At 39.8% G+C, this 17,577-nt stretch overlaps 2 protein-coding genes and 1 long non-coding RNA gene across 5 annotated transcripts; 1 reads left to right on the top strand and 2 right to left on the bottom strand.

Annotated features, from left to right (window-relative positions):
* Positions 1-944: 944 nt before the first annotated feature.
* Positions 945-9,071, bottom strand: LOC139779276 (uncharacterized). 3 transcript variants are annotated; one of them, XM_071717581.1, is made up of 10 exons: positions 8,301-9,071; positions 7,417-7,631; positions 6,310-6,419; positions 5,559-5,654; positions 5,310-5,475; positions 4,310-4,967; positions 3,777-4,164; positions 3,240-3,551; positions 2,720-3,139; positions 945-2,311 (listed from the first exon to the last, which is right to left on the bottom strand). In XM_071717581.1, the coding sequence occupies exons 2-10, from the start codon at positions 7,456-7,458 to the stop codon at positions 1,831-1,833; spliced, it is 2,673 nt and encodes an 890-aa protein (XP_071573682.1). In that variant the 5' UTR covers positions 7,459-7,631; positions 8,301-9,071; the 3' UTR covers positions 945-1,830. The 3 variants fall into 3 exon arrangements, with proteins under 3 accessions (XP_071573682.1, XP_071573681.1, XP_071573683.1); XM_071717580.1 differs by having other exon boundaries at positions 8,659-9,071; XM_071717582.1 differs by having other exon boundaries at positions 8,764-9,071.
* Positions 9,072-9,583: 512 nt separating this feature from the next.
* LOC139779279 (uncharacterized protein KIAA2013 homolog) lies at positions 9,584-13,503 on the top strand. The gene is made up of 7 exons (XM_071717590.1): positions 9,584-10,150; positions 10,609-11,080; positions 11,166-11,403; positions 11,496-11,734; positions 11,815-12,042; positions 12,242-12,516; positions 12,710-13,503. The coding sequence occupies exons 1-7, from the start codon at positions 9,970-9,972 to the stop codon at positions 12,895-12,897; spliced, it is 1,821 nt and encodes a 606-aa protein (XP_071573691.1). The 5' UTR covers positions 9,584-9,969; the 3' UTR covers positions 12,898-13,503.
* Positions 13,504-14,259: 756 nt separating this feature from the next.
* LOC139779281 (uncharacterized) lies at positions 14,260-16,558 on the bottom strand. The gene is made up of 2 exons (XR_011719846.1): positions 14,869-16,558; positions 14,260-14,792 (listed from the first exon to the last, which is right to left on the bottom strand). It is a non-coding gene; the product is annotated as an uncharacterized lncRNA (long non-coding RNA).
* Between the last annotated feature and the right edge of the window lie 1,019 nt (positions 16,559-17,577).

Genomic DNA, 17,577 nt, shown 5'->3' with positions numbered 1-17,577 from the left:
ATTTCTCGAATGTTCCTATCGATTGTAATCGATATGAAAGCGAGGGAACAATTGAAATAATGCGTACTTGTGCGTTATAAAACAAAAAGTACTTAGAAACAAGTGTTTTCAAATTATTGAACCGTGAAATTTATGATAATTGTAATATAAAATCTTCATCATGAATAAATCAATCAATGAGGTGTCACTTACCTTTTTTATGAAATTCGTTTGATAAATTTGTCGACTATTTTTCTTTCGGGAAAAGTTGCGATTTTTCATTAACAAAAAAAGAAGTCTGAGAAAATAGTTTGTCTGTGATAGACAATAGGATATTGCTACTGCAAATATTGAGTTTAATTTGTTTTACATTGCTTTTACAAGTGGAAATTTTATCATTTTTACAAGCGGTATTATTAATGGACTAGCCTTTTAATTTTCTACCATTATAAAAGTGATATTTCATTCGTATTATTATACAGGGCGTTCGAAAACTCAACCGACAAACTTTCAGAGATGGTCGGGGGCACTATAAAGATTATTTTTTTTGCAAATAGACCTGGGGTCGGAAACGCGTTGTTACATCCCTGTATATTACATATATTTTTAATTATATGCAAGATAAAATAAACTAACTTTAAAGAAAACTCATATTTTAAAAAGGAAACAAACATGTAAGATATAACTAAAAAGAATAAATCTTAGAATTGATTACTAATTGCTACATGTCTACATGTCCTCTGTATCGTATCATCAATTAGTAAAGAAAGAATTTATTCTTGCGAGATATACCTTTAGTAATTTAATATTGCTTAAACGATGTAGATATTACTCCAAACTTAAATGCACTTAATTATTCAACGAATAAAAACTGTTTGATTGTTAGAATACGCCGGAGTCTTTCCCAACTTAAGATGTCCTCGTAAGTTCGGGTCCAGAATCAATGAAAGTTCATTGGTCAGCGATAAAATTAAATGCACTTTATTGTCGTTTCTCAAGCATACCGTTTGAGAACAAAGTAAGACTCAGCTGTTAGGATAGGTATAGGTGTATCTTACAAATTTAACGCATTTCGAGAACGACGCGGTCGTCACTCAAATGCGTTAAGCTAAGGACTTAATTCTACCTCGAGGTACAGCGAAAGAGGGTTCGTCGATGCGTGTTGATGATAGGGTGCATTATGTCGCGATGGAATGATAACGTGCGTGAGCGAACGGGGCTACGCGTGCGATTCACGGATTAAGCGCTTCCGATCGTTGTATCCCGAACTCTCCCAATCGAATCCACTCGTCCTAATTGCTAATAAGTACGGGCCTAGGTGGTGCTACCTCTGATCAACCGTCTTTTTTCTTCTTCATTTTGACCTTTCTTGAAAAATTGTTCTTACGGAGAGAAAAGAAGTTCTAAAATTTCTATATAATTGTAAGTAACGTTGCGTTTTATTGCTCTCGCATTATACATTGGTCATTTATTCGTTGTCGCGTTTAGATTTCTTTGCTATTTTTGAATGCCTACAGCGGATGACCTTCATTCAATTATTTGAAAAGTATATCTTATCTATAATATCTATACATATAAAAAAAACGAAAGAAAAAATGGTTAATCAGAGACACTGCTCGCGCGATACGACTGCGGAGAATCCACGGCGAGTGTCATAAATGTCCTACGAACGTTATGAGCGGAAGAGCCGTGATAGAATTTTGAGTCCTCTTAAGCCTTCCGAATCTTAGTTGGCGACATAATTTCCGTGATATGTGCCGTTGAATTCTATTTATTTCGAATGAAATAATTCTGAAATCCCAGGTCATTTATGACTTGATGCTTTTGTCTTTAAAGTTGACCGAGAAAGAGTTACACGTTCACGCAGTCCCGCTTGCTGGCGGAAGTCGAGCTGGCCGAGGAGGAGGATGTGGCGATGGAATGTCTTCTGAGATAGCCGGCGAACAGTTGTCGCGCCTGATTAAGTACACGGATCACATTGTGACGGCGAACCATCTTGTCGAAATGCATCGCCATCTCGTTGTAATCCATTTGATTGCGCATAACGAAGTCTCGATGTTGCAACAGAAGGGTGATGCACAGGAACATTAGAAAGGGATTGCCGCCGCCGAACTCGTTCGGTGGCGGCAACGAGCTTTCTCCCAGTTGATCCTCACTCGTTCCCGCGGGTATGAGATTAGTCAGCTCCGTCGCTTCCTCACATTGCTCTTGTACAGATTGCTGTTGTTGTTGTTGCTGCTGTTGCTGCTGCTGCTGCTTCGTCGGACTCTCTGGTACAGATGGATTCTGATGCCAACTCTCGGTCCCTTCGCTATCTGATGCCGACTCAGATCTAAAAGATAAACAAAGTGCTTTAATAAAAAAATATAACGAAATACACACTTTTGCTTTCTATATTAGGTCCGATATTGATCTCTTTAAAACTTTAATGATGCCGATAGAATTTTGACTTTGCACTTGTGTGAAAGTATGACTTGTTTTGCCACAGCTCTACGATGTAGGATTATTATACCGTATTATCTTATTGGAACATAAAAGCGATACATATAAATAAAGATATAGATAGTTTGAAGTTAGATAAGAAAAGTAAAGGAAGAATGTAAAAATTTCTTTACCAGAAAGCTACATCAAAGTGGCATTTAATTTAGATTTGCGAGCAACTAAACTATCTTTGCAAAAAGTTCATTCCTTGAATTTTGTTCGTTAAAATTGTCAAATTTTTGCGGATAGAAGTACGTACCTAGTGGTACGTTTAAGCAGCCTAATCGGCGTGACAGATTTTACGCCGTTCTGATCCTCCAAAATTTCTCCGTCGTACTCCAATTCCGCTTGCTCGTCCGGAGTCGTGGGATGATGCTTCTGTTGCAGCGTGTGTAAAGGGTTTTCCCATACGAACACGTCCGCCGCTGGGCTGCATCTCGCTAATTCCGTCTCCGTCTCGCTCTCCGGTAGGTCACTGTCTCTTTTTGATAGCACGCAGTCGCATTGTAGCTCGCTTGTAGGCGGCGAAGGTCCGAACACTTGTCGATCCAGCGATTCCAATTCCAGTCTTAACTCTCTGGTCATCGACGTGGTCATCGGAAAGAAATCCGTAGGATCATCCGGTGAACTCGGTTCATCCCTCAACACTCTGATGACGCCGCTTTCGCTCGAGACACGTCTGCGATAACGAAATATAATATTTTCGAATCGCCTAACCTTGCGAAATATGATTTGCACGAATATCTCGATTTAGAAGTACTTTCTGCGAAGGTAATTACCTGAGCTCAGGTTCGGCGTCGCTCGGCGTGACTTTACTACGATTAAGACTAGTAAAGTTTAAGAACTCATTCAAATTCTTGACCACTCGCGCACATTTCTTGTCAGAGTTGTCGTTCTGTTCACTGTTCTTAATCTGTTCTTTGTTGGGGGCAGACAGCTTCTCTTTCAGTTCCAGTAGATTCGAGCGTTTCGATTTAACAGTAAGAGAATCTGTACTTAGGCACTTTTCTGTCGATTCGTTATTCCTTCTATTTTTCGTGCTGGTCAAATCATTCTCTGAATCGGAGAATGCTTCATACGGCGAGTTGGATCTAAAAATGAGTATTTGATTAGAAGAATTAAAGTTGCCGTTTAAAACTTCAATCAACAATGTAAAAGAGAAATAGAGAAGAGAATTGTATTGGTATTTATCTATATTCTTCGTTTATATTTCTTTATCTACGTCTCCCACAAACTTAACTAAATTTTACATTTTATTCAAAAAGCAAATTTTCGAAAAATAGTTTCAAGTACGGGCAATTGTGCAAATAAGAAACCTTTTCGTTTCTCCGTTAACCTCGGTAGATGTTTGCAGAGTCGATTCCTCAGTGCTAAAGGCTTTCCGCTTCACGCTGGCGGCAATACTAGCCGAGGAACTTTGCCGTCTAATAGCACAGACCTTGGTATACGCATTTTCGCGGATGTGCTTCACGTTCGGACTCGGTGGCGGCGACGTTGGCGGAAAAGGCACCTCGGCAAGACTCAGTTCGCCGGTCGGCGGTGATGCTGGCAGAGCTGCCCATAGAACTTCGAGCATTCTAAGCGCGTCGTCCAACGCAAACTCGCGTTTCATTTCTAGCAACAACCAACGGTAACAAAAGAGCAGATCGTCCGCTTGATGGGACTTCAAGTACGCATAAAAATCGGGGTCATAGTGTTGAAGACCTGCAAGGAAATATATCTTAGTACCGATATAATGATATATTATTCTATTAAAAAGGAAATGTACAGATTGTACAGGGCATTCTGTATGAGACTGAAAACTTAGGGACTAAATAAATTGCGAGAGACATTTTTAATGATTATCTACCTTCGGCTAAATGAGCGAATTTAGTAGTCATGGCGATACCATCGAGCATAAAGTTGTCTTTCAATCTTCTCATGAGGGCGCAGAGGCAGATGTAAGACTGTGCTTCATCCCGCATCGTGACGAGAAGGGGCGAGGCTAAGTCACTCATGCCCTGGCAGTAACTTACACTCGGATGATTTAAGGCATACGTTGTCAAAATGTTGAAGAGGCTCGCTATATTCTGATTGTCGTCCGAACCACCGTAAAACTTGTGATGCCTGTCCGTTCTGAGGACGTCCTTCCTCACCATACTGGTGACGTAGCCGAGATCGCCGACGTTCTGTCCCTTTTGTACCAGCACCCGCCACCGCTCGCGCAGATTCTGATATTCCTGCGCCTTTTTCTTCATGTAGTCCATCCGTTCGCGACCCGACATCCCCTCCGGATACACGTTCAAGATATGTTTCCAGACCACCTTGCGCAAGCTAGGTTCGATCCCGCCGAAGTAAATAACTGCTCTCAATTCCTTGGAGTGCACCACTTGCCCGATTGGATCTAGAAATCGGCGAAACTCAGCGTCCGTCAGAGGCGGTCTTGGAGGATGAACATTCTGCTGATGAGACGACTCTTCGCCCAAATTGCCCAATGCACGTTGCACCATATTCAGCGTTCTTTCCATCTGTGACGAAAGATTAAACGCGAAATTGGATACACCTAATAACTGTAATAATAATCATAAAAATAAAAAATAATAAAATAATAAAAGTAATAATAAAAAATAATAGAGGAATTAATAATTACAGAAATAATGGGAAAAAAACTAAGGTAATTTTAATTGAACTGAAAAGATTCATACGCGACTTTTAACTGAATGAAAAATATGCACTGAGAGTTTAGCTAATTTTCCGTGTTTTGTCCTTTTCTTCGACATTTTTGCAGAAGAAAAAACTAGGCGTTTGTGAAACTTTCAATGCTCCCTTCTGCGACTGCTGATCATCACTGAATGCGCGACGGCACTTACTTTATTCATTATGAGACCGGGCAACTTAGGTGTTCTGTAAGGAAACCCAGTCTCCTGCTGACGTGTCGAAACTTCCTGCGCATTTTGTTCCCAGTAGCATTCGCAGTCTCCAGTTTCGCCAAAAGGTTTCAGGTTCACCTGTAGATAAAGGTACGGCTCCGATGCGCTGAAAGATATTGTGTTAGACTATGGTTATCAGAGTATATTATATCTGTTTTATCTATTAGTCGGAATTAATCAGTTGGTCACCTGATAAACGCGGCGTCCAAGTCCCAGTCCGAGAGTAGGAAGAGATACGTCTCCGACCCATAGTCATCAATCGCTCGATACGAAACGGTAAACTCCCTACGGCACGCGAGCGAATTTTACGGCATTCTGCTTAATATTTTACGGCACGCTTCGATAAATTCAAGGATATTTGCACATGCATTTGCCTCGAGTAACCGTTTTGTGCTGTTTCATGTTGCTATAATGATTTGAGTGACGGAAAATAGCACGCGTATATCATCTATATCACGTTATCTAATTATATTATCACGAGTAAAAAGAGAAGGAAGAATTAAATTATTAAAATATAGAATATTTTTTCCAATATTATGTATTTAAACACAAACCGAGATATATATTAATGAGAATTGTATTTTTTAATATAAAGATTATCTTAAAAGCTTAACTGATAAATGTAACATATTATTTTAACGTCACGCAACGCACACTATTTATTTTTTATATCAAAAAGTGCTGACGAGTACCGTAGTACGCTGATAATGTGTTTAACTTCTATCGCAATTTTGAGAACTTGATTTAATTTATTAGAAATGAATAAAAAAACTATACATGTAGCAAATTTTATTTTTACTTATCACGACACTTTTCAATATGAAACAGGAGAAACGTGAATGTGCTACTTGGCATTTTTCGTACAAATTTTTACGAACACTCTCGTCATTCAAACTGTTAAATCACATTAATAAATTTTATTATTATTAATATGACTCACCCTTTTATGTCAAAAGCCTTTATAAGAATACTTTGCAACACTTCTATTGACGTTATCTGAGGATCCACGCTGAACTTGCGGTATTCAGGTTGATGCCTAGTTTCACACTTCTGAAAAAAAAGGGTATTTCTATTATTGTTCTTCGTTAACTCCATGTTCACATACAGTGAGACATTGTAAGTAGATATTGTAAAGGCACAGAAAATTTGTACACAATCATATGACATAATTATGTTCTATTATAATTAATTTATTATATTAATGGTAATCTTATATACAATAATCGATATAGTTATATCACATGTTATACAGAATGTCTCAGACTTTACGTGATAATAGTCAATAGCAGACTTTCGAGGTTACTTTGAAATAACAGTATCAAAAATATCAAAGCTATAATGGTTTCTAAATGAGAAGTGTTTAAAATTGACGAATCAAGGTGTTCGGGAGTCACGCCGCTGAGGCACGATTCTACAGAATAAGATGTTCTCAATCATCAATCCTATTCTTGATATGTGATTCATATTCTGTATACCTACATTATTGTTATAATTACTTCTTGATTTTATTACATTAATATACGGATTACTAATTAATTAATACATTGAACATCTTAATAATAATAGTAGCAGAATAAAAAGCATGAGTATGGGTATTGAAACGCGATACACATCAAACTATCAAAGCTGTCACATGCACAAGAGTATCATAAATAAATGACGACTCTCATATCTTCACTGCTGCAATGTATCATACCTAAGCGTACGAATTTCGGACAATTTGATTGATCAATTTTAAACACTTTTCAAAAACTATTATAGTTATTACATATATTATTATATATTAGTATAATATTTTGATATTAGGATTTTTATCCTGAAATGACCTTTCTTACGAGATTGTCATGTGGTGTAAAATCTGAAGTATCCTGAATAGTTGCCATTATAATTCGCTGTTCTATTTTATATTTCTATGCTCAATGAAATATAGATTAGATAAGTTATATTAAATTATTAAAATAGTAATTAAGTATATAGTATAGTAGTTATTAAAATAAAGTAAAAGTGTATTTGGCAATTGGAAGTTTCTGCGATTGGTCATACATACCTTAACTTTGACACGTACAGCCTCTCTAGGACAACCAAACATATTGCCACTGTACTCTGTATTGGTCCTTTTCCAAATAAGTATAATATTTCAGGATAAACCTTTAGTTATCATGATTCTTGCATATTGCCAGTCCTTCGTGCATTGATTGTAATTCATATCATTGATTTTAGGTGTTCACCATATATTTGACCACAGCAATCAAACGGAATAAACTAAAAAATTGATAACCCAAGTTTAAAATAGTTCAATTAACGTACACTGGTAAAGTGATATTAACAAACCGAAAAATAGAGAATACATATTTTTAAAGTAATTAACTGTAATTAACTGTAAATTAACTGTAAAACAGTAGTTCAACCAAGTTTAATGACTAGAATAAACAGGTTCAATAAATTATGAGGTATTACTGTCCATCATAAATTATTACATTAAAATAATGTTCAAGATAAATATTTAAAACTTTGTTAATCGAGATTGGAAAGTCTTACGTGCAGCGATTACCAAAGATTACATTTCTTCACATTACAAACAGGCTTATCGCAATCCTTGTCACTAAAGAGCTCAAACAATAAACTTAATCTTTTGACATACTACTGAGGTGTCTCCTTTGATTCATATCAGCATAATGGCATCATTGAAATTAAAATCTTCATTATTTATTCCTCGCTCCCGTCATATACCTTTCCAAGTTACTTAAAGAGTTAATTTGTAACTCTAACAACACTCTCCGTTCTCGATTAACAAACATCGTTAAAAAATTGATAGCCCAAATGTAAAATAGTTTAATTAACATATACTGATAAAGTGATATTAACAAATCAAATAATATTAAAAATAATCAAATAAGATTTCAATAATATTCTCTTGTCCAAGTAGTATACCGTTAATTTGATATTTGGACAATAATCCTGGATACACAAATTTGTCAAGAACAGATTTTGAAAGAGCGTCTGCTACAAATCTTGTCGATAGAATACCAAGCAGAAATATAACGGATTACAATGGCAAATTGACTGTAGAAACTGAGCAAAATCTGCTGTATTGTAACCATTTAAATGCTTGTGAAATGATAGATTCCGTTCGGTTTCTGCCGACAATCCGCTGTCAGATTACATCGGCAGGCTCTGCCGGGTAAACACGAGCTTAAATGCAGACACAAATAATACCGGATCCGTTTTGTAATATCTGAGTAAATCTGCTGTCCAATCTGTTGTCACACACTACGAGCCATTTGCTTACTGGGAATTACGAAGGTGACCATGTGTGTATGCGTGCTCAATCTATGATGTGCGCTTCGAGAAAGTGCTTCACGTTGCAACGAGACATGCTCGCTTTCTAACTCGCCTAATTATATACGTCCGGGATGGCCATGTGTCTTTCTGGTAAGGGCAAGAGTACGCGGTCGGTGCAGGACGATCGGGAATATCGACGTCGAAGTCGATGTTTTGAACGTGGTCGTCGCGGCCGGACGTCGCCCCGCCAGCTGTCGTCGGTGGCCGTCGTCAATGCTCGACGTTACGCGACATCGTCGTCGCCGTCGTCGTTGTGCCGTAACGTCGATGGTGACGACTCAATGACGTGATCGCAATCGTCAGTCGCGCGCTCCCCGAGCGCACTGGAGTCTGGATTATCTGGAGTTAACTGGACTGTACGCGTTCGATTTTTGATGTCGCGGGGCAGGAGTGACGTGTCGCGCCTCGTCGCCCGGTTCCATGAAGTTCGATCTTTCAAAACGCAATACTTTGGCGGATTATCCCTTTGTTGCACAAATTTTTCTGTTGAACATATAAGCTTGCTGAATTTTAGTATATGCGGGTTTTTGCGGTTGCTAATTGCAAATCCGAAATCGAAATTTAATAAATCAAAATTTCATATTTTTAGCGGCTCTGATGGAAATATTTTGCTGTAAGTATGAAATCGATGAAAAGTGAAATATGAAAGTTATTGAAAAATTACTGAATACATTTCAGAATAAATAATAATTTTTCTTCATGAAATGCAATGTAATACTGTGAAATACAAGGAAAGTTAAATTATATTATTGAAAAGTAATAACAAAATTTCTTTTATGTTAGATATCATGAAACTTATGAAATAATAATGAAATGGGGTCAATTGAGAGAGAATTTCAGTAAAATATTTCTGTCAGGGATATGTTACAACTTTCGTTATTTTTGTATTACGGTCAAAACCGGAAATCCTGCCAGTCACAGAATTTACATATGCCAAAGCCCCACCGCTTGCTAACGTCTGATCCGTTCGCTTATAGCTGATGCGGTCGATTACACCGATGTGCAAGTTTGTTTATGTCGCGTACGAGTGCGGGACTCCTGACGATGCACCCTGACATTCTGGGCGCGTGCCGAGCCGCGTGATTCGAAAGCGAGAGGACGGTAACGTGGCTGGGCGTTGGTGATTCGCGCGAGCGTTTTCCCTCGACGATAAGGTTATGTCCACGATCGTCGGTGGGACGACTGGACCAGTGACAGCAGTGCTCGTGCTCGGGCTCGGGCATACGCGTTTTACCGGCGCGCGAACGCCCTCGCGACGATGAGGACCGGCGGTATGTTGGACGGCCGCGAGTTCGGCAAACGCGTGCGTCGTGTCCTGGACGGCAATTACTCGTATCGCAAGATCCTCCTGATCATTCTGGTGTGCGGTGGCCTGCTGCTGTACTTCGGCCCACCCTTCGCCCAGTGGCTCTTTACCTCTTCCAGGGAGCCCATAGAAAGTAAGCGCTTCGTTAGCTCAGATGATTGGAGTATCAGGATTAACTGTGTAAAGCCTCTTTTGAAATCTCTGGAGATATTTATAAATAGAACCAATATCTTTTCATCGATCTAGATCAGTTGATAGTTAGTGCAATTTAAGTATACTTTCTGATTTGAATATGAAATTAGGTTTTTATATGTTAATATCATTAATCAATGGTCAAGTTTTAAACCCTTCTGCCAAATAGTTTGTTTAAATAAATACATTAATTATATAAATAAATTAAGATTCAAATTGCTATCAATTATTCTTGTAATATGAACTGCATATAGAGAGAAGTATTTTTCAGTTCTTCAAATTTACTTCAAAATCATGCAAAATATATTTTGGTTGAATATTTTGCTGTGATATAGAATTGCCTTTACATCTTTCTATAGCGATTATTACAGAAGTACTAATACGTATACTTTTCCACAGCATTTGAAGATCATTGCATGAATGAGAGATTGGCTAGCTTCTACTTTGATGCTGTTGAGTATAACGTAAACATTCTGCACAACCCACCTATGAAGAATGAGCATTCTTATCTGCCGTACATTGGCAACGGTGTTTTTGGCGTTCCTGTTTCTCCGGAAGCCTGGCTGTACATTAAACACAGGAGAGCGCTTTTGCTGCCTGTACAGTGGCAACCATTGATCTCACATTCTATACCCAAAGATAGCGCTTATCGAGAAGCAACGGTTGTTTATTTTACAAACGGGATTGTTTATAAATATCAGTGCCTTAGAGAGGGCTATCACATAGAATTTCAATACTATGCTCATAGAGGTCTTGATGGAATTTTGGTGCAGACTGTAAAGATCTCCAATCCATTTTCACTATCTCAAGAAGTATCATTGAAGCCGCAGGAATCCACCCATTGGAGTAATTCTCATATAGAACCCATCAGGTAATACGATAGCGTTAGAATTGAATATAATTAAATAAAAACATATTAGCATTTTAATTTGTCGTCATTTATTTTGTAATGTTAGAATTCAGGTTGATGGGCTTAATCACGACTACTCTTTCGTGTCTGGATTCATATCCGCGCCCAACTCTAACAAGATAATAGTTGTATCGATAATTTACAAGGTTCCGCCTAAAACGGTGCAGGTGAAAGCACGCAGTTCCGTCAAATTGGAATTTCTATCGAGCATTCAATACAGCGAGCCGATCTCGTTCGAGCAATATCACGTGGAACGCGACACGACTAAGAAGAGAGCTATCGATGTAAGCAAACGAGGAATTCTTGAATCTTTAATTTCTTGAATTTATCGTTTCCCAGAAAGAAGAGATATGCATCATTATTCTTCGTTGTGTAGTTGATGAAGAAGGCGATTTCGCGTCAGCAACGAAGCCTGAGAGAGGAGCATATAAATCTCTGGCAGAGTTATTGGTACACGAGTCTGAGAATAAGTGATTCCAAAGCCGACGGCGCCATCAACGGTCACAAGATTAATTCCACCATGTATTACGTATTATCTCAGGTGTCGCGGAGTGTTCAGGATGTTGAGAAAAACGTTGCTATGAACGAAGGTTGCTACCGGGGTCACCACACCATGTAAGCATGATTGGAATTATGTTTGCCGTTTGAAATAATTTACACGTAAGTAATAATTATGATTTTTTTTTTTCGCTTAGGGACGCGCCTCGGTTATGGAAAGATACGTCGACCATCGACGCCGTAAATGAGATAGTCGAGGCATGGTTGATAACGTTGGAAAAGCAAGGTTGCCATCATCTAGTGACCGGAGGTCCCGCGGCTGTACAGCAGGCAATCGTACTGAGTCTCGGTAGCTTGAGATTCAGTAATCAACATCTTGAATTTAATATCGATCCGCAGTATCTTCATCGCGATTATTTGTTTAGGTACGTTATTATCGACTATAAGGTGAATATAATTAAAAATACAATATTAAAAATTAAAAACAGGTTATGAAAAAACAATTTAGCAAACGAAAACATTCTTTTAAATTATTTTTATAAAAGTATTATTATATGTGTATCTTTAATACTATTGTAATACTGTTAATTAATTTATTTACCATTGATACTATATTTCTTTTAGACGTATAAGTTACGGAAACTTAACACATGTAAATATATCCGTAACAGTTGGTGAAGACAATCGCGCGATATTAGGAGTAGCTTTGGATAAAAGTGATAGTGTTTATTACGGATGTGATGCCGGCTGTTTAGACGCGCCAGTTCCTCTAGACCAGACCTACACGAATTTTCCTGTAAAGTTGACGAAACCGCTAACCGCGATACTTTACATAACGTCTGATCATCAGCACATGCAAGATCTTCGTAATGCCCTGCACGTGCATGAAGTGGACGACGGTACGCTAAAAAATATAATTTAAGTATTATCATTCAGATTAATTCAGAAAATCTTTATTTTGATAAGGAATCCAAATTTCTTTTTTTTTTATGAAAAAGTTTTTTTTTTCTTGCAATAAAGTTAAAATCGAAAAGTTAATGTTTTTAGCATAGAAAATCATTATCAAAACATGAATGTATATATCTTTTCCAGCGCCGGCACATGATCACCAGTTGATGGCTTTGCACAAGCACGGACATCAGCTCGGAGGCTTGCCCACGTTATTCTGGGTTAGCATATGTTTCCTGATAATTGTGTTCCATCTGTTTCTATGTAAGCTTATTTGTAACGAGTATTACGGTCACCAGGATCGGCCGCGAGTTCGATATAATAAGCCGTGATATAATTGTACATAATTTTCTTGTTAACATGAGATGTATATATGTATATTATAACATGTGTGTATATATATATATTTATATATGTGTATATATATATATATATTTTTGCAAGTCGCATAGTTAGTGGACAAATTATTTTTTTAAGTGATGAAAAGTGGATACGTGTATGCGCGTATTAATGTATAAATCGTATTTTTATAGCATTTATTGAAGTGAACATATACTTTGCGACTATTGCAAATTATTATTTTCATGCAATGATAGTTTATTTCATTTAATCTCATTCTTCGTTCTTCGTTCTTGATGCGAGAGGAAAGCATATGATGTATTAAGTTTTCTGGTCAAAAGCTACGAGCGAACATTTGTCTATGAATTTTTATAAAATCATAAGTTAAAGTATTTGTCTAATTCTTACAATGTTACTCTGTTCTTGTATGGAATCTCGACGTAACATGTTAAGAGAATAGGATTGTAAGATTAATCAGTTGCATTTGGTGCTGATTATACGACAAAAATAATATTGTTGACAACATTTATTAGAGAATATGTTAAGTATAATAAACTGTACTATAACGTAAATAAACGCATACATATATAATGTAACAACGTAGGATGATATTATTGATTAGAAATAAGGTACGAATGTGCTAAGTGATACTTGCCTAACAAGATAATAGTTGCTTTCCATTTACACTCGAGTGATCTGAGTTATATGAGTATTTTATACTCAGGTAAGATAAGTCATTTTGTACTTACCCGCTTATTTTGGTGACAAAGCTATTGCTTAACAATACCGGTTCATAGTCTCACTTTTAATGTAAGTCTATTAAATTCATTAAAGCACACGGTCTCGATTGTGGATAAAAACTCAGTTGAATCTCACTTGCCAGCATGTAAAAAGAACGTTCATTCAACTGAGTATAACGTCACAAGTAAGAATTATATAAGTTTTGATGTAAATGGAAAGCAACTAATAAATGTGGCCAACTACCCTCGAATGCTTATGAATGATGATTATCATTATCAATGATGAAACGATAAATGGCAGTAACTGATCGCATTAATCCTCACTCGATTTAAATACGTTTAATGAACATGATTTTATTACACGCAAAACACACAAAATAATTTTATTTCATCAGAAATTTAAAAAGAGACGGACGTGTCTCATCGGGCAGTTATCGATGCACATACTATACGTGGAATGTGAAACTCGCCGACTCCGGTCGCCCATCGTGTCATATTGATGTTGTCTCCAAAGGGAACCTGAGGGAGTAAATTAATTTTTAATTAGCAATTTGGACGCCACACTGGTGATTTCACCAGTGAATTGTTACGCTGGAAGGCACTGTCGAAAGGAAATTTTATGCAGACAAAGCTAATTTTTATTGGGGGAATTCCGCAGAGAGACATCAAAAATACATTAATCGTGAATTGAGTATTTTAATTTAGTCTCACATATTTTTATATAACTTTTGTATTACTTTCTATATCCCAGACAGCACAGGATATCCTATGGATGTCCGTTTTATGTCCATTTCTTGTCGGGATGTCCATGGACCTTATAAAGATATCCATAGGATATACATTTGTGGGCACTGTAGGAATATCCCAAAATAGACAAGTTTGTATATCCATGTGCTATCCTTCTATGCCAACGCCATCTGCATGTAATTCCGATCCCGATCTTTTTCTGTTTCCTTCTATGGCCGGGCAGGCCGGAATCTCACGTCGATCAATGTGATTTCTGCCCAGTGCTCTGAATGTCAACGTGAAGAAATTCAAGCAAGCGCGGGTAAACGGCGGGAGTAACTATCTCTTAAGGCGATGTGCTGGCGTAATTTTCTGGCGTAATTTTCTTTTCCTTTTCATTTTCTCCTACTACGTAGACCTAACTGCAGGACAAACAATATAAGACTCACTCATATCCTTTTGGCGACAAATTATTAGATTTGGTGCATGGCTCAATACCTCCTAACGAAAGATGGTGACGGAGGCCTAGTGTGTCTCGGGTGAAGCTCGCCTTGCTTCCCCAGGCGAATCTGGTGTCTCTGCAGAACACGGGCAGCTTCCGGGCGCGCACGTGGTTCCCGTTTGGTGTCCGGTCAGAAGGCTGATGAGCGTGTCATGAGGTAACGATTGACGCGGCGTATGCTCTTAGCTGGATGCGCCGGCCCGACGGGGGCTGCGTGTGGGAAGTTGTCCTTGAAGCGCGAGCGCTTCCTGCTGCGTACGCCGCCTGCAGCGGGAGTGCGAGTGCTTGTGCGCGAGCATTAGCCCCTGGTTGATCGACCCTAGCGGCCGATCTCGGGGGCTTTTTGCTGTAAAGCTTTTCGGATGGGCTTTTTGCTTTAATCGAAAGCAACACGCCGCCCCCGTGGACATTGAGCCGTCCCGGGGGCTTGTTGCTTTGAGCGTTTTTGGAGACCCGCCTTTGACGGGAGTCATGGTTGCTCGTTCACAAGGGGGCGCAGCCCGTTGTTTGCGCCCCAAGTCTGCCCCACCTCCAAGATGGTGTCCGCTGGGTACCCGGCTCGCCGGGGAGCTAACGGGGTTCAGGCGACACGGGAGCATGCCCTGGGCTCTCGGCCGGTCTCGACCGACGCCAGCGGGTTTATTCCCGTCAGGGCAACAACAACGAGAACATACCCTGGGCTCTCGGCCAGTTTCGACTGGTGCCAGCGGGTTCGTTCCCGTCAGGGTAATAACGGGAGCACACCCTGGGCTCTCGGCCGGTTTCGACCGGTACCAGCGGGTATCACTCTCGTCAGGGCAACACAGCTGGTCGCGGGCTAGCAACCCCGGCTGGCTTACCTGAAAGTCGCTAAATTAATGCTAGGTCTACAATGCGAGTCGCAAAGTCGTGAGTCGCAAGAATTGACCAATCACAATCGAATTTGAGGAGAATAATCGACTGTGATTGGTCAATTCTTGCGACTCACGACTTTGCGACTCCCATTGTAGACCCAGCATAAGGAATGGCAAAGCCTCGGACGATGGGGCACACGGCCCCATTCCCCTGGAACACGGCCAGGGGGCTATACGAAGACAACCAAGGCAAGAAATATCGGTCTCGAACGATGGGAAACACGGCTCCATTCCCCCGGAACACGGCCAGGGGGCTATACGAAGACAACCAAGGCAAGAAATACAGGTCTGTGAATTATCGCTTCCCTTCAATCGAAGGCGGTGCGAGAGTTGCGCCGCAGCTGAAGCGGGCGAATATATGGCTCTCACTATCAGAGATGAGGCCCGGCATATCGAGGAAGTGCACCCTCACCTGAGCATCAGGTATAAGTGTGAATGGTGTTGCAAGTTGTACGCGTCGTATCATGCGGCCGCATGCCACCTACCAAAGTGCCCAGCAGCCAGGGCAAATGAGGGGCAGCGAACCGTAAGGCAGGGCCGGTTCGACTGCCCCGACCCTGGCGAAAATGAGAAGTTTCATAAACGTTTGTTTGATGTTTACGTGAGCGTTTGCGGAAGTTTGTTGAGAGTTTAGAAACGGTCAGTAGAGAGTTCGTAGAGCGGAAATTGCAACGCTGCAGCGTTTGAAAGGCGTTTGTATATAGCGTTTTTGAGAGTTTGCACAGCGTTTACATGACGTATGACGTTTGCTGAGAGTTCTTTAAAACATTTAGAGATCCTCTGTTAAGCGTTTAGGCTGAGTTCGGAAACGTCACCCGTGTACACACGGGTATACTCCCTTCTCCTAACTCGCTGAGATAGAAAGAGAAGGGAGTATACTCGTGTGTACACGGGTGACGTTTCCGAACGCAGCCCTGATAAGTCGAAAGTGTTTGCTTTCATCATTGAAAACTGCGTGCAGCCTCTATTGAGCTTAACGGGCGTTTACTCTTGTCGTTAGAAGAAACGGCGTAAAGAGCGTTAAATGTTAAAATCTGCTTTTTGCCTCGCAGGGGGTCTGCTTATATACGCGGCTGGATGTATTTTAAATGCGAGAAAGATACGCCGCCTAGCGGCATTGTTAGAAGAACGTTTGCTGAACGGATTGAAAACGCTTGTCTTACGGCGTTGGGAAAAGCGTTTGAAAAATCTGACAGCAAACTCTCTGCACGCAGCGTTTACTGAGCGTTCTCTGAAAAGCGTTGCCTCAGCATTTCAGAACTTTCATGAAACGTTATATACAGCGTTTTATAAGCGTTCTGAAAACGTTCAAAATCCAACGGCGTTGTGTAAGCGTTCTTATAAAGTTTGAAAGCGTATAAACTCTCAAAAAACCCTCATTGAACGGTTGTCAACGCTTTATAAAGCTTCTTAATTTTCGCCAGGGGACAGTGACAGAAATTTCACTACACAGCGAGGGCTGTCGCAACACCAGAGGTTGGCACACCCGGTAACAAGGAACCGAATGAGATCAGAGCAAGCAGCTCCGAAGGTAAATGAACAGAGACGGGGCAGAGTTTTCTCTGCTGGAGATATCAGCAGGATGCTCGAGCTTGAAGTTGAGCTCAAGGATGAGAGGAACATAGCGAGAGCTATGGTTCCGTTTATGCCGGAGAAAACCCTGAAGCAAATAAGGGACAAGAGGAATGAGGCGTGTTACAAAAGGTGGAGAGAGCAGCGCCTCAGTAGTACACTTTCAAATCAAGAGCCCATCAATGAAGAGGACCAACAAGTGGATGGTGCACCACTGGAGGTCGACGAGGTTTTCGTTGA

This window comes from Temnothorax nylanderi, unplaced genomic scaffold, assembly GCF_030848795.1.
Source record: "Temnothorax nylanderi isolate EJ_2023f unplaced genomic scaffold, tnyl_v1.0 TNYL_tig0217_pilon, whole genome shotgun sequence".
NCBI lineage: Eukaryota > Metazoa > Arthropoda > Insecta > Hymenoptera > Formicidae > Temnothorax > Temnothorax nylanderi.
This window is presented reverse-complemented; position numbering and strand designations above follow the sequence as displayed.

Excerpts from the sequence above, each read along its gene's own strand:
- LOC139779279 (XM_071717590.1), top strand. The coding sequence starts at position 9,970 with ATGAGGACCGGCGGTATGTTGGACGGCCGCGAGTTCGGCAAACGCGTG. Across the intron at positions 11,404-11,495 it reads CTAAGAAGAGAGCTATCGAT|TTGATGAAGAAGGCGATTTC; the intron begins GTAAGCAAACGA and ends TTCGTTGTGTAG. Across the intron at positions 12,517-12,709 it reads CGTGCATGAAGTGGACGACG|CGCCGGCACATGATCACCAG; the intron begins GTACGCTAAAAA and ends TATCTTTTCCAG.
- LOC139779276 (XM_071717581.1), bottom strand. The coding sequence starts at position 7,458 with ATGTTTGGTTGTCCTAGAGAGGCTGTACGTGTCAAAGTTAAG. Across the intron at positions 5,655-6,309 it reads AAGGCTTTTGACATAAAAGG|GGAGTTTACCGTTTCGTATC; the intron begins GTGAGTCATATT and ends CGCGTGCCGTAG. Across the intron at positions 4,968-5,309 it reads CCGGTCTCATAATGAATAAA|ATGGAAAGAACGCTGAATAT; the intron begins GTAAGTGCCGTC and ends CTTTCGTCACAG.